This window comes from Panthera pardus, unplaced genomic scaffold (assembly GCF_024362965.1).
Source record: "Panthera pardus isolate Hobbes unplaced genomic scaffold, ASM2436296v1 HiC_scaffold_7, whole genome shotgun sequence".
NCBI lineage: Eukaryota > Metazoa > Chordata > Mammalia > Carnivora > Felidae > Panthera > Panthera pardus.
This window is the reverse complement of record NW_026527002.1, coordinates 75827051-75849398: the sequence shown is the minus strand read 5'-3', so window position 1 is coordinate 75849398 and position 22348 is coordinate 75827051. Positions and strand designations below refer to the sequence as shown.

Below are 22348 nucleotides of genomic sequence, written 5' to 3'. Positions count from 1 at the left end.
CCACCACAGCCCATTCTCAAGGCGGCTGCCAAAGTGATCCTGTGGCAACACACATTGTGTCACGCTGCTCTTGTGTTCAAACTCCTCCTCCCATTGAAATAAAGCCCAAAGGTGGCCCCACGTGCTCTGGTCCCCAGCCGCCACCCTGCTTTCACTGCAGTCCTCTTTGCCCCTTGGTCATTCTATCACTTCTACGCTGGCATCCTTGCTGCTCAAGCTCCCAAGCATGTTCCCACCTCAGGATCCTTGCACATGCTGGGTGAGGTCTTGATGTGGCTCACTTGTTTATTTTGCTAGGACTCTGCTAAAAGGTCACCTTGTGATTCCTCTGCCACACAAATAAGTCTAATCCCCGCCCCCCGTGACTGTGCTCTCAAGTTCCTCAACAGCACTGTCACCACCTGGCATTCTCTCTCTGGGTTTGTGGCTGATGGCCTGTCGCCTCCCACTGAAAAAGGAAGCTTCTGGAGGACGGGCTCCCTGATTTGTTCTCCGCCCGCTCTCGCGTGTAGGGCGGTGCCCAGCATAGGTGAGATTTTTGACAAGTATGTGTTTAATGAATTAAGCAACGGAGGCGGTAAAGTAAGAGGCCAAGATTATGGTAGCAAGAGCGGGAGCCAGGACAAGGGGACAGGCGGAAGGGGCGTTGGAAAGTTTGAATCCCTGGGATTCTTATTTGCAGGCGTATGACTGACATCACCGACTCTGCAGGGGAGAGGCTGCAAGAAACAAGGAAGCTCAACTTCTTTTCCATTTACAACAATCTGGCTTATGTTCTACGGTTCCTGTTTGTTTGTTTAATTTCAAACAACAGGGTCCCTGGATCCCACCGTCACCGCGCCCCGCCTTCCCGAGCCCGCTGCTGGGTACTCAGCTTCTGGGCCGTGGCGCCCACCCACCGCACCCTCTCCAGAACAGAACTTTCTGGCCTGGCACTCCCGAGCTGCAGAAATGTCGATCCAGCAAATGCAACGGCATGACTGACTGCAGGAGTAGAGGAGAATCGTGTTTTTAGGGTGCATCATGAGAGGATAAGGAAATGCGAGCTTATCAGAAGTTATTCTGTGGTTAACACGATGCTCCCCACGTGGAATGCACCGTCAAAGCTAATGCCTTGAGGAAACGTGTCTTCGAGGGAGGAGACGGACACTTTCCACAGCGCACGAGGCTCTTCTTGAAATTCCAAGACTGGGAAGCATGTTGCGTGAGCTTCCGCCAGAAGGAATAAAACATTCTCCCGGGGCATATTGAATTAAAATCACGTTGCACCAGTAAATGAAGAAAAGAGAACGAACAGAATAATCCTGTCCACAGGGATCAGGACCTTTACGCTCCGTAACAAACTACAAGAGAGGCATGAAGATCAGCTTTCCTTTCTGGCAGGACACGCCCACGTTTAGTGGTCCATCACGGAGACAGAGACATCGTTTTCGAATCTGGAATATGTGTAGAATCCTGACCTCTGGCAGCGAGGGGCAGCCATACGGGGTTCTCTAGTGTGCACAATCTAGAGCTTCCTGAAATAACAACACTTTGTTTTTCTAGTTTATTTTCAAGTGGACGAGACTGAAACGGACAGCCTTTATTAAGTGATACACAGATCATTTGTTCGTTCGTTGTTGGGAGACCACAAAATAAGACGGGATTTTCCTTCCCTTTTTTAAAACAGGCTTTCCAAATTAAAGAAGCATACCGTTTTATAAAAACATTTCACAGGACATAAAATTGTGAAACAAAAAATTAAGACGATTTTCAAGCTCCCAAGTGAATTCATTTACTGACTAGGCACGTTGGTGAGTTGACAATTCGTAAGCAGTCCACAACTTGAAGGAAAGTCCCTGAAAGAGAGGAAAATGAAATATATTTGTGGACATCAAGAAACTAATAATTATCTACGCTCTGCTGGGGGTGGTGGGATTTAGGCAGAGGAAGCAGGCAAGCTGAAACTTTGGAGAAATAAGGATGTTAATGGAAGACGAGGCAAAACAAAATAACAGAAATTTAAGAACATAAAATATTTGTGTTTGGTAAGGCAGATGAATGGTTAACCAGTATGGTGAGAATCAAAATACTCTCCAACGCGACATTTATGGGTCTGATTTCAGAATGGCAATGCCTTGTTTTACATGGAACTCTAATACCAAAATGTGACACGGGTCCCCACAGGAACACACTGACGGGACAGTCCTTGACTTCGTGTCATCTGAGATGAGACCCAACTTTCAGAAATATTTACAAGTTTTTCATTAACGCCAAAGAATATATTTTGATGTGCTATATATTACACAACCATGATATCAAACAAACCCAGTGGCAATCGAGAGGGAACGAAAGCCACCCACCCAGTCACAACGGAGAAGTGGCCGTCACTCTACTCCACAGCTCTGATCACACACGTCTGGCCCCAGGGACCCGTCACCACCACACTGTTTGCTCTTGGTGCCCTATGACCTGGTCCTTCCCAGCGCTCCAGCATCCCCCATTGCTCTGCCGGCTCGGGCACCTGCTCACGTGCCCACGTGAGGTCACCAACGTCCGCCTTCCCGCCTGCACCAGCCCGTTAACACCCGGCATTCTTCTCCCTGCTTCAAGATCTCAACTGAGCTCTAGAAAGCTCCATGCAGGTGTCCCCTTCTCTGTGGAACCTCTGCCTCCTCGCCCTCCCTCACAGAGTTCACCACCGTTTCCTCTGCACGGCCTCTGCCTTCGCAGAGCCTGTTATTACTGCGTGGGGCCAGGGACGGTGAGCCACACGGGCCACCCGCACGTGCTACGACTGACCAGGGCAAACCGGATTTGAAGGCTAATGCTGCACAAGGTAAACATCGAAGGCAGTAGGTCTATCGGCTGGGGTGTGGTCTGGTTGATCAGTATTTCCTGAATGGAGTGCCAGCAGCCAGTACTCTCAGAGCGAATGGAAAAAAGGGTTCTTTTGGCAAAAAGGGAGAGGGAAGATCCCGACGTACTGTCAGGATCTGGGAAAGTAGGGAACAGGGAAAGGTGGGCGAGGACACTTCAAGGTACCCTCGTGGGCCCCCCAGACCGCGGGCGGCCCTCGGAGCCAATCTGCTCAGGCTGGGCAGCGGGAGGAGGCCCACAGCCTCACTTGTCCGCACAGGGATCCAACCCACGGCATGCCAGTCGCCATGCTGGGCGTCAGAGACCCTTTCAAACCCATTTTGAGTAGAGGAGTTTTCCGTGCTAATGGTTGTATACGGTAAGAACGCATGTGGCAGTCGGAGTTCAAGTTTCCCTCGGAAAAGCATAATCAGGGACACCATTACGTCCGTAGAGAACCACGCAGTAATATTCCTAAAATATGCAAAGACTTAACGAACCTGGCTCAGAAATTCACTCTCAAAGACGTATACAAACGTGCACGATAACAGAGATGCAGGGCTCTGCTTTCTAGCACTGTCTTTAGTGGGCGTAAAATACGGGAGGTGAACTGCACGTCTGTCAATACTTGTTTAAATTAGAATAGTTAGTTCATATATATACCATTCAGGCAATGGAGAGAAAAAGGCAGCTTTACAGTATAAATGACAGAAAATGAATTCTAAGCTATACTCTAAAGTGAGATGAGGGAGGTAGAAAACAGCGTACTGTTCTGTATGTAAAAAAGCAACAATTAGAAAAGAAACCTATGCTTTGCTTACGCACAGACTATCTCTGGAAAAATGGACAAATACACAAAAAACCATGCAAACAGGTGGGTGTTTGGGGTACGGGTGGGAAAGAAGATCAACTTTCCATTCTATCCTTCGGAATTTTAGATTTTGTACCAAGCACATGGAGTACCTATTAAATACAGGACATATTTTGGTTTCCCGACTTCGCATTTCCCACTGAAAAAGCCAGTGGTCACAGGAGTTACTTAATCTCATTTTCACCGAGAAAGCAAACTCTTAAGAGTGCAAAGCGCTCAGTGCTGGTGTTTGAAAAGGCACAGGGTCGTCCGCTCCCCCCACTCACTCGCTCGCTCCTTGTGGAGCATGTCAGCGGCTCCTGCCGTGTGCCAGGGACCACGCTGGCACCTGGATGAAAAGTCAAACAAGACACGCCTCCGTGTTTGCGGGAAGACAGATGCATCAACAAACAGGACAGAGACCCAGCTCTGGGAGCCCCGCTCACGTCACAAGGGCTTCTGCGCCTGCTCACTTAGTCGGTCTCCCCTTTTAGTGGCCTGTCAGGTACGAGGGACCTTCTGAGGTAGCAGACAGGGGACATAAGGCCTGGATCTTGCCAGTAGTGGTCAAAAGATACTTTTATGTATCTAGATCTACATCTGAATGATGTAGATGATTAAAACCTGTTTAGGGGCACCTGGGTGGCTTAGTCGGTTAAGCGTCCCACTTGGGCTCAGGTCATGATCTCGCAGTTCATGAGTTCGAGCCCCGTGTTGGGCTCTGGGCTGACAGCTCGGAGCCTGCAGCCTGCTTCGGCTTCTGTGTCTCCCTCTCTCTCTGCCCTTCCTCTGCTTCACTCGGTCTCTCTGTCTCTCTCAAAAATAAACATGAAACAAAATATATTTTTTAAACCTGTTAAATTCTCTGCAAATGGAAGGGTGACTGACTCCGCCCGGTGAGACCAAGGACATCCTGTCCGGTCTCCCGTGCTGTGGAGACACTGTGCCGCCTCAATTCATCAGGTTCGCTCGTGTATCTGACTGCTTGTTCACCTGCCACTTCGTGGGCACAAGACATGGTCCATACATGAAAGATGTTTCTATGCCGGTCGGAGGGTGGGTGGAAAGGAAAGTGAACAGCCCCTCAAGGGACACTGTTTTGCAGAATTCGGGCAGCTACAAGGGTTCTCCACCCCCAGGGATCCCACACCCGGGCCTGATGTGGCGACCGTGTGCCAAGGAGGCTTCCCCGGCAAGGCCAAGCTTCACGGTTCACTTCAAAGTTGGACAGACCCTAACGACTAGCTGTGCCAAGAGCTGGGTGAGAGGGAGGGGCGAGGAAATGTGACTCAGGCAGAGGAGGACAGGAAAGCACTGTGAGGGATGTTCAGTAGCAAGGCTGGAGCAGGGTGGGGTGGGGCGGGGTGGGGTGGAGAGCAGTGCTGGAGCAGGGCAGGGAGGGGTAGAGAGCCTGCTGGAGCAGCCCGGAGGCACGACCAAGATGGGGCCGGGCTTTGTGTTCAGAGCCAGGGATCTGAGCTTTACCCTGAAAGCCACGGGAGCCACTGAGGGGCTCATCACACAAAGATCTGAAAAACGACTTCAGGACTAGGTGCTCATCACTGAAACAGAATCCCACTGAGAATCTAATCAGTGGGATTAGACAAGAGGAGGACGCAAGTCAGACTGGGAAATGTCCTACAACCCATCTCAGAGATGGAAACAGAATCAAGACAAGGTAGATTTTGTTATTTCAAACACAATGATGGTTTTATTTTTCCCTTTCTATCTGTGTAAGACATTGGCGGATATAAGCAGTAGACATTATTTGCATAGAAAGTAACAAACTTTGTTATTTATATTCACGACCTAAATCGTATCAAGTGGCTTACGTTTTGGTTACTTCGACTTCTGATTACATTTTTATTTTTTTCTCCAAATCATTCGGTTTAGACTCTGGGATTCGTGTCTCTGTACACACTGGCCAGAGCAGAGTCACTGTCTAATTGTGAGTGAAACCAATGAGCTAGACTGTCTGAATTGTAATACTATTGACACGAGCGGGTGTTTTGTTTGCTCTCTGCTAACTCCTCCTAACCACCCCTGACACTGTGTGTTAGGAATCCTACTGACCCCCCGACCACTCTTCCCTATTCATGGTCTTCCTAATAAGCCCTTACTCTGCGGAGAAGAGGTCGAGGATGAAAGGTAGGGCCCTGTGTTTGAGACAGTGTGTCCGGGTATCAGATCGACAGCCCGTGCAAACAGGTTCCTACAAAGCTCTTGCTGGAACGGAGATGCCCCAGGCACTCTCTCCGCCTCGGGGGCTGGAGCAGGGCAAGTTTGGAGATGAGGAGGATATTATTACTGAAAATGGGGTCAGCGTGTCTAAGCTTCTTAGCAGGAACCGCGAGGCCCTTCGCCACGCGTCTCGTGCCTACCCAGACGGCATCGCCTGCTGCTTTCTCTGATTGCCCGACGTAACTGATTTCCTAGATAATCGTGCTTTTTCATAGCTCCGAGTACTTACATAAGGCAACAAGCAAGAGCAAATACTTATGTTAGTGCCGCGCACGTTTCTTGTCCTTCTACAGCGACACTGAGGTGGGTGTCTCATTACTGTGCCATTTTATGGGTGGGGAAACTGCCACTGCAGCTGCAGTCGAGAGAGGTTTAGTAACCTAACCAAGGTCATAAAGCCGGTAGATGACGGAGCTGGGACCGGAGTGCTTCCAAGAACCCCTTCCCCCATGTGGTCAGGTTCTCTGTTCCTGGTGCTAATTCCCCTGCTGGCACCCGCCCCACCTCCACCCACCCACCTGACAGGAGCGTCTCTCTTCCACACACCTGCCTCTGTCCTACCGACACCCTCCTCGACCATCTCCCCCGTCGGCTGTTGCGTCTTTGGGGACGGGACGATGTCCCACAGCACAGTGTCTGCAGCACAGCAGAGGTTGGGTCAGTGGACCTGAATGAATACTGATAGCGGATCAACAAGGCATCTCCTGAATATAAGAAGATTCAGAGCCTAAACGCAGTCAAGGAAATTTCCCAGGAGGGAATCTGGGGCAGAGGTGGAAGACAGCCAGAGCGGGGAGTACTTCTCAATCACATCGAACTAATGCTCAGTGTTGTGGGAGTCACTTCCAGGGATACAAGGTAACATAAAGAGCAGCCCCTGCTCTTAAACGGCCTTTAGTCCAAAGGGGGAGTCAGTGCTCGTCCAGAGGAGCGACAGCGTGATGGCCACCAACAACACAGACTCTGGACAGGACGCGACGGTTCAACGTCGGCTCTACGCGTTGCAGGGTGTGTGAGCTGATGTGAGTGATTTCACCCCTAGAAGCTTAAGTGTCTTCCTTTGTAAAAAGGGGAGGACACTCACCTTCTTAGAGCTTTAAGGATTCAGTGAAATCACTTACTGAGAGTGATAAGCTCGTGTGTGGCCGCAACAGCAACTTGTAGCCAATTTGAGTCCTGTGACATCAACGCTGAAACGAAGAAGTACCAACCGGATTCAGAGAGGGCCAAGGGATGGTGGCCACAGAAGGGAGGGCACCAGGCCACGTCCCGGAGAACGGGCCTGGTTTCCGTGGGCGAAGGAGCGGGGGCCAGCACGTATGGTTACAGTCCACCCCTTCCATCGCCCTCCAAATTACTTGGAGGGGAGGAACAGGGAGAGAGAAGGCTTGGCAGGTACGTGCCAAGTACAGGAAGCCCTTGAGGCCAAGCAGGAGGCTTCTCGTCCGATAGCATTCCTGGTGGTTCCAGACCTTTCTGGCTCACAATCCCTTTTTACAGTCCAGGGGAGCTATGGGTTCTTTAAAAAAATGAAAATAAACATAAAATTGAACAATAATTCCTGAGACTTAGCTCTGAAGAGGGGGTAAGCCTGGGGGTTTACCCCCTGGGGACCGATCTTTAATCCCTCACTTAATAAACCTACATTTATTATTCAGTGTGCTAATCCCCCCTCCAAAATTACTTAATATGGAAGGAAAGTAGTGACAACCTTCAGTGTAACATCACACATTGAAAAAAAATTCCCTTTTTGTGCAAGAAAAGACTCTCCCCACCCCTCAGAAACCCAAACCCCAAAACCTTATTTTGGTCCATGAGACTAAAAAGAACTATTCTCTTCCTAACAGTAATTTGATTTCAGGCTAATTTTGGCCAGTGGAGGGGAAAAACGCTCAGCTATTTCCAATACTGATTAAATATGTGTATTCCACTTCACGTTACTGTATGACTTTCCAGGTTACAAAACACCCTTTAACATTCGCTCACTTAATTCTTAGTAACAACTATATGAGATAAGCGTCACTCTCATTGAGCTGCTGTCCCAAGGTACACAGGAAGGGGCAGAGCTCAGATACAAATACTTTTAAAAACATAAGACTCTCTAGGAATGTAAGAGCTTAAGTAGCAGTGTTTCTGATGGTTCAGAAAAACACAAGAATATGGTGAGACCAAAACTAACGATACATTTCCCTCACAGATCCCTAAATTTTTAAAAGAATTATGCAATTTCATAAAACATACTTTATAGTACTTATTTATAAAATAGTTTGTTTTGCAACATCAGAAAGGAAAATCACACACACGGAATCATACTTTCAGAAGCCCTAGGATACGTACTGTCAAAAATCTGCAGCCTATCAGTGTAATTTTTTGCCTGTAAATATATAGAGAGAACACAGTTTTTGTTTTTGTTTTTTTTTCTTCAAATCGGGCTCGACACCCAGCATGGAGCCCAATGCAGGGCTTGAACTCACAACCTTGAGATCAAGACCTGAGCTGACGACAAGAGTCGGACGCTTAACCGACTGACCCACCCAGGTGTCCTGCCACACAGTCCGTTTTTAGAAAATAACACTGGGATCATATTATACATGAGGCTTGATAAACTGCTTTTCTTCCCTTAATAGTTTGGAAATTTTTTCATATGGTTGACTAAACGTATTTTTTTACCGAAGAAAGTAATCCAGATATTAATAAATAGTGGGACGACCGGTGTCTCTGCCTTGTGCATCACAACCAAAGCTGACTGCGTCTGACTTGTTTACGTTCAGGAAGCTTCTTTGCTGACCGGAGGAGTTAATTCGTGGTAATCACTAGTGCTGGTAATAGGAACCAGCATGGGATATTTTCCATGTGACTGTAGATAAGCATGAAATTGTCTTCATCTCCCGCAACACATCAAAATAATTGGAACAAAAGGCACGTACCTTTGTTTGCTCCCCGGGCACAACCGGTTCCTTTGACTTCCCAAGATGGCTGACATTTCCTAACAAACAAACAAACAAAAAAGGCCTTTTTACTCAAAGAGAAGGAAATCTCTTAAGAAATAAAAATTAAACATTTTATATAATCTACAATTAAAAAAAAACTTAACCCAAACGATTAAAAGAATAACTTTATTAAATATTTGTCAGTTTTAAGAAGTGCCCTCAATTACTAACCAAATAACGTATTACAAACCACTAGTTATGAGGTTTTACATTTGTTTAATAGGGAATAATTGGCCCCAATTAAACTGACTGAACTAAGGCTTTTTAGATTACTAAAACAAATTAAACTTTTTAAAATGAGAATTTAGGTGATCTTAAAACCTCTCTAAAATGGATAATGAAACTTGCTAAGTTGTAATCTCCCTGGTTTTATTAGTTATATTAAGATAAATTAAGTGAGATTAAAATCTTATTTGATTTATTTACCTTTGACAATGAAGACCGTTTAAGGGTTACACATCCTCAGCCTTGGCGAGTGCGACTCAATTAGTCAAGTCAGAGTGTCTTTAAAAGCTTTGTGCTTATTGCTTCCAGCATGGAGCGAGGTGTTCATTAAGGTACCAAAATTCTCATAAAAAATCCAAAGTTGCACTAGTGAAAAAACGCTCAACAAGATGAAAACTGATCACATGTTTTTCAGAAAATCAGTATAGTTATTTTAAAACCAGTTTTTAAACAAGATTTGGTTGTGCGTAGGTTTAACGTGTCACTCACGCAGCTTGATAACCATTTGGACTCTTTAAACAGCATTTAAATCTACGGTGAGTAGAGAATGGTACATTTAATTTTATACCATTTTTTAAGTAAGTTGTACAATGTTTAGTGTGAACCCTTTTATGACAAGCGTTGTTAAATGAACTCTTTCCCTGTTTACAACTATTTATGAAGGCCTTTTTAAATAAGCAAAACATGAAATTGTTAGCTCACACACACGAAATTTCTTTCAAAAGTTTATTTAGTATCAAGCAAGAGGAGACTTTGCTTAACACTACAGAACATTTCAAGACTTGAGTTACAAAAGAATACCACATTATTTGCACTTGTAATTGGCTTCCCTTTTTACGCATGTTGGCAAGAGAAAAAAAAAAAACTAGCATATGGCTGAAAGATAAAATAACTAAATTTCTATGGAAACCTTTAAAATGAAAGGTGAGGCTTATGTTAAAAGGATGGATTAACATATTTAGTAAACCTATTTTTTTGTTTAACACTAGTTAATCAAAGTTATTTTTTTTTCCTTTTGATGACCTATTTTTTTCATATACAGACTGGAAATAACAAAATTTTACATGTCTTTTTTTTTTTTTCCTTTTTTCTGCCCAGGTTGATGTTTCAACAAAGTAGTTTTAAAGTTCCATCCATTCAGATTTTAAGCATTTTGATTTATTTAAAAAGGGATTGTTCATAGAAAAAAATTACTTTGAACAGTATACAGGACTGGTGGAGATTGGCTATTTCACAACATCAGACAGTACAATCAGTATCTGCCATATGGCTGGTCTCTGTAGACGCCCTTTGCTGTCCTCGCTGAAGGTGCCTTGTGTCTTGAGTTAGTCCAGTCCTCTTGCCCTAAAATCAGTAAGACGAATCACAATTAGATCACTGCCATGGATCCCGCTGGCTTCATTTTTCAGAATCTAACTTAACCCTTGAACCAACGGTAGCTGGCATATTGAAGACATATATCCCTGATGCACTAGGGAAAAAACCAACGGTATTTACTTAAAAAAATCACAGACACAATGGAAAATGGTTGTCCCATTAACAAAACCTAACAGCATGGGAAGAAAAATGACTTTTGTGTCTCCAATGGCAACCGACTTCGCAAGAACTTGCCTTTGGGCCATTTAACCAAAGCTCACAAGCTCAAACAGCAAAGGGAACTGCCTTTTGCTAAACGTCAAGATACTTCTGAATGGGAAAGAGAATGGGAAGAGGATCACTTAAATTTCTTTCTTTCTTTCTTTTTAATGTTTGTTTTTGAGACTGAGAGGCAGAGTGCGAGCGGGGGAGGGGCAGAGAGAGAGGGAGACACAGAATCCGAAGCGGGCTCCGCTCCGGGCTCCGAGCCATCAGCACAAGGCCCGACGCGGGGCTCCGACCCACGAACCGGAGATTGTGACCAGAGCCGAATCGGATGCTCAACCTACTGAGCCACCCAGGCGCCCCCACTTAGATTTCTTTCAACAGCAAAAACATAGAAAACGCAGATAAAAATGTGTGCAGGCAAAAGGAGACAAACACAAAGAGCAATGCGGGGATGGGGAGGGAAAGAGAATCGCCGACACCATGGCTCCCGGGCCCTTCCACGGAGAGTTCAGTGAAGGATAGTTGTGTTGGGTGGAATGCGAACGTCCCGACAATTCTTCCTGGATACGAAACACACCTAGTGACGGAATGTTCGTTGTGAGGCGTCACACCAGTGCCTCCATCCCAGACACGGGTCTGGAGTAACAAGAGGCATCGATCATCTAGACCTCCTGAAACTAAACACCCGTTCAACCCCAGCACTTTCACCCAGTCGTCACAAGTCTCTGCCAGCAAATGGTTAACGTCTCTGCGGCAACGTACGGCAAGTGAAAAGCCATGTGTCCACTGAGACCAATTTAAAAAGGCTGTGAAGGAAAAACACTTAAAATGACCTCTTCTTTTGATACAAACATGCAATCAACGTCACTCCCTGAAGCTAACTTGCATCAATTTAAGCGGACAGCATCCAGCAAACCAAGGTATTTCTCTTAAGTGTTTGTTACAAATAACAAAAAAAAAAAAAAAAAAAAAAATCCAAGGTGAGGTCATCACAGCTTGGGGGCAGGTGATATAACAAAATGCACTTCAAAAGGAACACCGGAAAATGGTTTTTCAGTTCTGTTCAGAGAAATGTCAGAACATCCATTAAGCAGAATCCTGATTCACTTGCGCTGGGTACCGGGCATTTTATCAGAGCTTTGCAACTGATTGAAGCTTCCTGTTCTCTGATCTCTTTGCCCTCCGGCAAAGGAGCTTCTTACCATCATTATGTTGCTGCCGCCAATTCTTTTAATTAAACCTGTCCTCCTCCCGCACACTGGGACTTGGGACGCGGATTCTCCTGCGTCTCTACCAGCTCCCACTGAATTCAGGCGGGTTTAGCTGTCTCCCCGCAAGCTGGAGAGAGGGCCCGACGTCCTGTCCCTGGCTCAGCGCTTTGGGAACCTTTGTGGAAGGACTCCCACAGGGATGTTTTCAGAGCATTTGCGATCGGAGAGGAATTAAAATATGAAGATGGGGGTGGGAGAATCGTTTCAGAGCTGCAGACTCAATGACTTCATTTTCCTTTACTGTCAAGAAGCGAAGACACTTCAGAAAGCGCCACGCTTTCAAGTGTCTGCAGTTCGGCAAACGATCCCATAATTGAGAAAATCAGCACATGGCAATCAACCCAAACAGAAAATCTAAGTTGAGGATGTGAATCTATGCAATTTTCTGTGAGTATTTGGTCCTCTTTAAATATTAAATTTAAATCTTAAAGGAGCTTCTGAAAATAGCTAGATATGTACAGACGAACGGAGAGGAAGCTGCTGTTTCGGTCAAAACGTCTTTATGAGGTACGTTCTCCTCCGTTAAGATCTTGAAGGTGTTTCTGGGACCATCCCCCCGCTCTGCTTCCGGTTCACTCTGGCCAGGTACTCACCGTAGGAATCGTACGTCTCTTCACTGAGTCCATGTCCGTAATCATAGTAATCAGCACCACTGCAATGAACAAAACACGCAAGAAATAAAAACGTAAACAAAGATGAAAACGCAGGAGAAAATGACGTGGCTGTGAGTCTGAATCACATTCAGCCAAGTATTCTAAAACAGTTACCAGAGGTTTCCAACTTTAATGCCTCATAACTGTGTTTGACACTTGAGCCACAGCAAGTGGCCAGTGAGCACGGAGTGAGCGCCTCTTGCGCGTGACGGATACCAGACCGTCCTGGAGGAAGAGTCTGCAGAGACCGCAGGCCGGTCGCGGACAAGTGCAGCTGCCCCGTGCCTGGCGCCTCGCGGGTGCAGAGGGAGGAAAACCACGGGTTCTGTCCACCAGAAGGCAAGGACCTTCCTTCCTCTCTAGCTCCAACCTCCCAGAAAGCCCGATGCTGTGTGACCTGTGGGCTTTACAAGGCCCGAGACTCCAGGTTTCGTCTCCCCAGGACTATGCCGTCACTGTCAGGAAGTGGCTACCGATCAGGAGGCCGGCACGATGACCGTGTCGTGACAGGAGAGCAGGAGGGCTCCCTGCCATCCGGTGACGGCAGCCTCACCACGTGTGTGAGGATGAGGCCGAGCATCTTTTCAAAGCACAGGCGCGTCTGCGTTCTCGCGTACAGCGTCCTTGAGAAAGCGGGGGTCGGAGGGAGCCCGTCACCAGGGCCATTCTGTTGCAGATGATGTAAAGGAGGCTACACGTATACAACATATTTCAATCAGGCGTAATTTTTTATAGGAAGAGACCTATGGAAAAATCTAGATTACTAACCCACGGCAGATATAAGCAGTTTACGACGCTATTTTGAGGATCCAAGGGGGAGCTCCCACTCACCCTCTCAGGCTGTCCGCTTTCCCACTCTACTTAATTTTGTAGGGAAACAATCGTCCTGAATTTGTTATCCTGGATTGTCATGGAAATAAACATTCTCATTATTCCAACCCCATGCAATCAAGTAAGAAGTTCTAATCAAAATGGAAAATGATCAGCTCAGCTGCTTAACACCTTAAGAAGTTGCAAGATGAATAATAAACTCCACGCTGTGAGTGTTGCCGAATGCCAGCTGCCGAGATCCCGTGGAGTCCTCACGGCAGCCCCCGAGGTGAGTACGAGTGTCATACCCATTTTATAGCTAAGGATGCTGCAGATCTGAAAGCCAGGGCGCCGGCCTCAAGTCTCACAGAGAACAGACAGGTGACACGCTCGTTGGTCAAACCCACACCTGGCTCTCCTCCCCACGCTTCACTGTCAGGTGAGCACTACCAGAGACTCATCGGCTCCCACGGCCGCAGCACAGCACGGCGATCCTAGGAGGAAGGGGTAAGCACGGGGGCGGGGGGGGGGGGGCGCCCCTTTTTGCCTCAAGCGTGTGGGCAAGGGCCTTCACCTCTGCTCCGCCTTCTGCTAGAAATGTTCTTCTTTCCTCTCCTTCCAAGCTACCTGCTACTCAGTCTTTAGCCACAATGTTACTTCCTTGGGGAACTTTCCCAATCTCCCAGAGTCAGCGTGGCTCCCCAGAGCAGCCCTGTCCTTGCTTCTTCCCCACCCCCGCCCCCCAGCACAGCCCCACTCTACACGAACGGAGTCCACGGAGGAGGTGCGCCCCCACCATTGGCTGCGTCGTGGTGGCTTCCTGGACAACGTTAATGCTCGAGCAGCTCTGAGTACCCGAGGGGGAAAGCCAAGGAAGGGGTAGGGAGAGGGAACAGAGAGGAGATGGCGGCAAGGGCCTTGCAGGCGGGGGAACGGCACACACGAGGCACGGATGCAAGAAACAGACTTCAAAATTTGAGTCTACAAGTACTTCCATCAGGGTCAAGAAGCACTGACCAAATGCCGAGCCTAGAATATTCCTCAGTATAAAATGCCTCCTCCATGTGCAAAATACAGGTCAGATCTTGTTCTCCTGGCTTACTCACATCCTCACGAGCTAATTAAACACAGTGTCCCATACTGGTGATGACGGGAGCCTGCTGGCATGGAGATGGAACGTACGCTCTCTGGAATGTTCTGTGTTAAGCCCCATGGTTTTTTCAAGCATTGCCCAGGAACAGGGCAGTCGCTCTTACAGCTGACCTATTATATACCAAGTGGCGATGTGTAATTTTTCTGAGGAATCGCGTGTGGCTACAGAGTTTTAAAAAAAGGTCTTCAGATGGAGAACTGGCACTCCGCGAGGGCGCGGCGTGGGAGGAAGGGCCTCTGATGAGTGAGACCCGGGCTGCACTGACCGCCTCTCTGCAGACATGATCTCACTGAACCTCCACAGAGTCGCCATCCTTGAACATGAAGCAGCTGAGGCACAGTGACGCTGAGCCACCAGGTCACACAGCTCAGAAGGGACAGCACCTACACTCGAAGCTCAGGTGCCAACGTCACCACGTGCTGAAGACCTATGCCAGGGGCGGGGGGGCGGGCTGTGCGGTTCACCCAGACCTGCCCCGCTCCCTCCCGTAACGTCTCACTTGCCCCTCTGGGGTTTCTGTGACCCCTCCTTGCACCTGGAAATGTAAGTCAGGGTCCACGTGAAACTCACTGCCGTGTGATCGTGATGAATTACAACTGCTTTACTTGTCTGTCTGGCCTCAAATTCCCTCCCTCCCTTTCAACAGTTGCAATTTTCCTTCAGGGCAGCACACAGATCTACCAGGAGAGGGAAAGAAACAAGAGGGACTGGCTAAAAAAACATCAAAGAAACATTCACATTAAAAAAAAAATCCAGCAGTAACAAGAATGAAAGAAACAATATTGCTTTCCTCCCTCTTAAGGTTTTATAGCTTTAAATAGGAGAATTGCTTAAGTAGAATACTCTTTTTCATCTTGAGGACAGAAATTCAGAAAGGAACGCCCTGTTGAAATGTCAGTGTCAACGATGGGTCAAACATCTGAGTGTGAACCTGGGCGTCCACCTGCCGGGCTCCCGGCGTGGGGGGGCGTCCTGCTCACTGTCTCAGCACCCCCGTCCATCAAGCCACGGGCCTGGTGTAGGTCCTGTGCGGACCCCGGGCAGCTGTGACATTCTTGATGGCTCATGCACTGCAGTCGGCCACAAAGTAGTCAAAATAACTTCTCATTTTGTTGGGGGGAAAAAAAAATGGCTAATGTTTCGTGGAAAACAGCACTAAATTAAATGAACCTCGGTCCTCTTTCCAAAGGTCAGAAGTTACAGCAGAATGGCTCCTTAGACAAATAAAACCCTGATGTTCTTGAGAATTTTATCAGTCACACAAAGTGAATTACGTCTTCATAGAACTGCAAGAATTTTCTTTCCTGAGACAGGCCTCCACTGTTTAATGCGATGCTGTCGGTGACAGGCACTGAAGCTAATCAACATAGGAGTCGAGCAAGAGCTTTTTGACCAAACCAAGTCTTTATCAAATGGACTGAGCAGTAATGAACATCAGCGCAGACTGGAAATTTGTCTGTGAAGTGCCCTAACACCATTCAGCATAAAAAAAAAAAAAAATGGGGGTGAAGAATGTTTCCCATGAACAGGAGGATAAGAGGTAGCATAATTTGGTCCAGCAATGGTTTGGTGATAAGACAATCTCAGTTTTGACAGGTGAAAACTTGAAACTGACATTTGCTATCATTTTGCCCAGTTTCTGATTATTTATTACAAGACTGTCGTCAAGCCAGGAAGCTGGGAGCAGCTGAGCCCCACTCTTATACCTGTCAGCTCCACCGAATTGCTCTGCCAGCACCTTATCTCGTGCACCTCAAATGTCTATTAACCAGAGATGTGTCCTAATTCCCAAGGATGAACTAAAAACCCAACATAAGGCAAAAGGGAAAAGACACTAAAAATCTCTTCATTTACGCATACAATAACATTAATAGTAGGTAAGAAAATACAGTAGGCCAAATACGCATCAACTCCCATCAAAAGGGATCCAGGGAAGCTGCTCCCTGAACAGGTCAAGAGTGGGCTTCCTTTGCTGGTCCTATGGCCACGTCTGCCCAAGCCCTTTATTCCCCGCTGTTCTACCCCGTCTCAGTGGTAGAGGGAAGTGTAGGTATGCAGCAGAATTCCTCGCTTTCCCAGAGGTTCTTGGTTTTACCAACCAGCGTATAGAACGCTCCCCCCGCCGAACCCCCCGCCAGCACACACGCTGGGAGAGAACACGGGGGTCAAGGAGCAAACTGTAGTACTGGGACCAAGTCTACCACTCCTGAGACCTTCTATTCTCCACGGACAGGGGTCCAAGAGGAGGACAGAACCTCTGTCCCCAGATCACCCTGTCTCTGTGGGATCAAGAAGGCAATCCTGACATTAATCTGTCCCGTCCTTTTAACCTCTTCAAGACTCTCCACCAATTTCTACTTTAAAGTCTCTGAAACCAACTTCATCAGGCCTCTTGCTGGTTTTTATGTCAGCTCGGGAAGCTCTCGACCACTAGGATGCTCTTATCCCCAGGACTCCTAAAGTCCTGCCCGCCTGCTGCTGTCCACCCTCAGCACCTACCCCACTCTGAAATTCTTCCCCCAGGGCCCCCTGGAATTCACAGCCCACCACTGGCAAAGCTGCCTATATAATCTCAGCCTCCTCTTGGAACACTCCTTCCTCACTGGAAACTTGATTCTCCTCTGCTGACAGTTATTTCCTGGGTTGTTTCCGGGCAGCCTTCTCCAGTTTTTATCTCCCACAGCTCATGTACCGTTGGGCCCAGAGGAAGGGGGAGCATCTTCCCTCTCCCAGTACCATTACGTTCCATTCCTCCATGCCCACACCTAACTCGGAGTCTCCCAATAGCATCACTGTCCTAAGTCGTGGGGATTTCAGCAGATGGACAGAAGAGCCTTCCAACAAGCTGGTCTCTCAATTCCCTGGACGACTCTTGTCCATCCATCTTGTTCTAGGCTCTTTTAGCCATTAAAAGAGTCACGCCCTAGACTTGCCATTACCAATAACAGAAACCTTCCCCACCTCGCTCAGTGTCCTGTTCCCACTCTATGACGTCCTCTTTCCTGCTTCACCCAGTCCCTCCAGTACATCATCCTTTCACATCCATTGAAATCATCCTCCCCCACGACACCCCTTAAACCTTTCATCAAGGGAACCACCCAACCGCAAGTGGCTGAAGTCAATACTCAATTCTCAGTCCTTGTGCTTAAATGACTGCTCACCATCTGTTACAAGGGACCTCTTCCTTGACATCCTTTCTTTCCTTGGTTGTCAGGCTGCTGCATTTCCTGGTTTCCTTCCTGTGTCACTGGCTAGACCTCACCTGATGACCTGTCGGTTCCTCCTTTTCCTCAGACCTCTTCAAGTTGGAGAGTTCCAGACTTCAGACCTTGGTCCTCGTCTTCTTTATTGACCTAAACTCCCTTGTGATTTTGTCTAGTCTCTTGCTTTGTATACATCCTAAACAGCAAAAACTAGCCCCGATCTAAGAACCTCTCTTAAAGTTTACATTCAAGTGTTAACTGCCTACTCGACACCTCAACTTCAATGTCTAACAGACATCTCAAATTTAACAAGGCCCAGACTCCACTGGGCCTCTCATCTTATCCCTAAATCTGCTCCAGCCAAGCTCCCTAGATTTCAGCTGACAGCAGAGTTTCTTGTTTGCTCAGGTCAAAAAAAGTTTGTGGAGTCGTTCTTTTCACGGCTATTCCCTTTGCCTAGAATGCTCTTACCTCTGGACATCTGCATGGCTAAGTTCACCTTTCTCAAGTCTCTGTTCAAATGACACTATGTCAACATGGTCCGTTCAGATCACGACTGCAATCTCCCTGTCTGGCAACTCTCATCCGTATCACTCTGCTCTACTTTTTTCTACAGCATTTGCCACTTTCTAACATACTATATACTTACTTATTATTTTTACTGTCTATGTCCTTTCGGTAGAATGGGACTGTGAGCTCTACAAGAGAGGGACTTGGGGCTGGTTTATTCAATGACATACCTCAAGCTCCCTGAGAATGACACCTAGTACAAGGTAGGAACTCAGTAAAGTTTGTTAATTGCGCTGACTGAATTGTAAGCAAATCATTGGAAAATTATGGCCAAGACAATACAAGAAAGACCAAGTGTTATTAGTGGGTAAAGATGAACAAGAGGTCACTCCTCTTACCCCACTTCTCAAGGTGCAAGACGGAACGATTCAAAGGCACTTAATATTTTCTGGCTGTTGACTAAACTTGACAAATAGAATTAAAAGGAAACACTAAGCCCAAGTGTGGCTGTATACTTTTGAGCATTTCCTATGTGAGAGACACCATTCTGAAAAATGGAGATCCAGAAATAGGTAAGGTGTGATCTCTGCTCTCAAGAAACTAACCAAGATGAGCATGTATTTCCACAGAGTAGGGTGTAAGTGTGCATGAGCACAGAAGCGTGTCCAAGATACCTTGGGGTCAGAGTCTCAGGTTGTTGGGGGGTGAGAGGAAGGTACGAAGGTAACACATGACTGGCTGAGGGACTGAATGAGGAGGAAAGAAGCGACAGGTGAGTGGGGGTCAGACTACAAAGCGGTTCACGAACTCTCAAAAACGGGGAGTTAACTCTACTAGTTCACCTGGTATACACAGGGCACCGACAATGTGCACGTGTGTGTGCATGTATGCGTGTGCACAGATGTATACTCTTTTGCCCTTAACCTCATGACAAACTGACGAAGTGGATATTATTATATCTCCTTTATATACAATAAAATTGAAGGTCTGAGAAGTTAACTCAACTATCCAAGGATGAACAAGAACAAGCGAGGACCAAAGCCCTAAGTCAGGTCTGTCTGATGCCACAGCGGATGTTTATCCTACTCGAGCTGTTGCTCGGAGTGTGGAGGAGATCCTTCCAACAGGAAAGTAGTGAAAGTCTCTTAAATCACGACACTGCTTCTTTCCCTCATCTCATGTCACACGTACATCTCTCCTGGCACCTAACATGCCCTCCCACGTAAGTACTAACTTGTGTCTTTCTTCAACTTGTGAATTTTCTCTTTTACAAAATTCTCTTTGCCCCTTCATCCTTCTAGCTTTCCCACTCCGGTGACCCCAGTTTTGAAGTTCTGGGTCCCACCTCCCGTCTCCCTTTTTCTCCCATACTTGCTTGCTCTTTATCCTTTGCTGATACTTAATTTTTAAATTCCTGCCTCCCTAACTGGTTTGGCCTTTGTGGATTCCCAGTATTCGTCTCCATATGAAGATTTAATTACTTACTTTACAACCATCTTCTATTCTTTGGGCTCTGTTCTGTCAAAGTGTGGGTTTGTCAGTTTGTTGAGTCTGTTTTTTAAATGCTTAGTATATGCTGGATAGATAGGTGTTCATTTTCTGATTTGAGATTCTCAGTTTGCCTGTCTGCGGACACTACCTCTCGTTCAAAATAGCTTTCTTCTGGTGGTTGCGGAAAAGGGACAGAGTACGCTATTGGGTGGGATACGCAAGTGATTTGTTTCCCGTCCCTGGGCCTCCTGGTTGCCCTAAAGGGTGGTCCCGTCTGAGGTCTGGCTTTGCATGGCTCCCGCTGTAACCTGGGAATGAACACCACGACCGCACTGCTGAGCATCCCTGGTTAGAAACCAGGGCCAGACCAGCCTGGCTGTTCCAAATGCAGACTTCGATCAATTCCCTTGGTGCCCCTGTTTACAGCCACTGACATGGTTTTACGTCTTCCTAAACCTCCCCACCATTACAGCACCCTTCTCTTCCATGGTGGGGGGGGGGGGGGGAGTGTTTCATTTGGTTTCCTCAAGGCTCTCGTTTCATCTGCTTTCCCTTCCACAATCTTTTGAAACTTGTTTCTGTCACTTCAGGGGATTCTGAACGGGGGCGGGGCGGGGGGGGGGGGGCGATGGTGGAGCAGGTATGTGTTCTTAGTCCATCCTCTTGATTCAATCTTCCTGTCTCGTTTTAAATCCTTTTTGGTTTATAATGCATTATAGATTATCCCTTAATCCTCAAGGCCCTGTCTGAAGCAGACATATTATTTAATTTTACAGGTGAGAAAAATGAGGTCAAAGGATGGGAGCCATGTCTAACTCAACTGCTCCCTACAGTGCTGATCCTTCCCAGATCAGACAGGTAAGAGGAAGACTGATACGAACACGAGGGCTGAAGACCGTCCATGACTCACGCAAGAGTGTGTAATACGGACGTTGTGTTGCAGCAGTTGTGGCAATTTTCTGGGGTGGGAGGTGAATCTGGAATTCATCCCAGAATCATCTTCAGTGAATCTCTTCCAAAGTTTAATTAGTAAGTTCTGTGTTGTTTGAATTTAACATGAAAGGGCTGATGTTTTTCTGGATTATGTTGGCCCGTTCTTTTAAGATAAAATTTTATCTATAATCCTTTTGACAAAAATTAAAATTTTAGCAAACGTTTACGAAATGCTTATCATCTGGCAGGAAAAACTACCGGACTGAGCACACGTGGTCCAGACAGTAGCTCCGGACCGGCTGGCCTGGGCTAGTGTTTTCGCTCTACCTGGGAGCTTGTAATCCTTCTGCAACCATTAAGAATTTTTACAGATAAAGCAGAGTAAGTGAAAAGTAACATTTAAAATGAAATTGTGGGACTACTCTTGTTTTCCCAATATCACAGATAACTGAAAGACTTGAAATTCCTTCAGGGTAATTGGCTAAAAAATTTCCAATCTGCTTTCAGTAAGAGCCTTACTTCTCTAATAGTTCTTTAATAAGATTTCAGAACATTTCCTCAGGAAGGTGCCGAATAAATAAGTCTCCGAACTGGGCTGCACCGGTCGGATGGCAGAACGGCAGCCAAGGTCTGGTCGTGGGCCCACCGGTTTGCTACATCCGGGCCTCCCCCTGATGCCTGGTCACGACCGCCCCTCCTGGGGGCTGCTCCCCAAACGGAGCTAGCTTCCTCCAAGACGGGAGAGATGGGGGTAAGGGCACTTCATTCCTGTCTTCCGGGTTTTGCAAATCGTGTTCAGATCTAAACGCAAGGCTGTTAATCCTTTGTCCCTCTTCCCCTGAGGATTGCAAATCTGGACGAGGCAGCTTTGATGTGGGAGGGAGGCCAGGGCCAGCCCCTCTTCGTAGGCCACCCCTGGCTTCACAGCACCTCATGTGTGATGGGCACACAGGGAACACACTTCTGCCCTCAGGGAGCTGACGGCGTGAGGACAATTCAGTGGACCAAAGGGCTGCATGAGGGTTAAAGGGCCCTCGATAACTAGCTTCCTACGCTTGCCGCTGGGGGTGGCTCTCGCCCCGCGCTCTCCCAGAGCCCTAGTATATGCATCCTGCGTGTGCAAACCGGCCTAGAGCGGTGGTGTTCCAAGTGTGGCCTGGGCACTCCTGAGAGCCCCTGCCATCAATCACGGGTCTGAGCCCCACATCGGGGTCTGCGCTGGTGGCGCGGAGTCTGCTTGGGATTCTGTCTCTCCTTCTCTCTGCCTCTCCCCTGCTGGGACTCTCTCTCAAGATAAATACATAAACTTAAAAAACATTTTTTTTTAAAAAGTATGTTCGTTTAAACATGTCCTTGATGAAGCAGTACAGATTACTAATTTTAATAGATCTCCACTATTATTCTGCATGATGAAACAGAAGGGTGCTTACGGGAGGTCGGTGGCTGGCTGGGGCGTGGGGGTGACCTCGGGCCTTCTCGCGGCACAGCTTTCCACTTGAAAGAATCAAGTGCAGACAGACTATGGTTACTCCGACGCACGTATGTGGCAGACACGTTCTCAGAGATGAACGAAGTGAGCCTGTCTCTTCAGGAAAA

General features: G+C 47.2%; 1 protein-coding gene and 1 long non-coding RNA gene across 7 annotated transcripts in view; one reads left to right on the top strand and one right to left on the bottom strand.

Moving 5' to 3' along the window:
- Positions 1-1567: 1567 nt before the first annotated feature.
- KHDRBS3 (KH RNA binding domain containing, signal transduction associated 3) overlaps positions 1568-22348 on the bottom strand; it is a 189826-nt gene continuing 169045 nt past the window's right edge. For 3 of the 5 annotated variants that reach the window (XM_019459778.2, XM_053896596.1, XM_019459776.2), the window contains exons 8-9: positions 12593-12651; positions 9857-10488 (exon numbers count right to left, since the gene is read on the bottom strand). In XM_019459778.2, coding sequence (XP_019315323.1) covers positions 10397-10488; positions 12593-12651 — 151 coding nt within the window. In that variant the 3' untranslated portion in view covers positions 9857-10396. Of the gene's footprint in view, positions 1839-7050; positions 7449-8856; positions 8916-9856; positions 10489-12592; positions 12652-22348 lie in introns of those variants that run through there. The other 2 variants (XR_008420084.1, XR_008420083.1) reach the window with 2 other exon arrangements.
- Positions 11049-20900, top strand: LOC109273084 (uncharacterized). 2 transcript variants are annotated; one of them, XR_008420085.1, is made up of 3 exons: positions 11049-13751; positions 19314-19550; positions 20596-20900. It is a non-coding gene; the product is annotated as an uncharacterized LOC109273084 (long non-coding RNA). The 2 variants fall into 2 exon arrangements; XR_002082738.2 differs by having other exon boundaries at positions 11049-13969.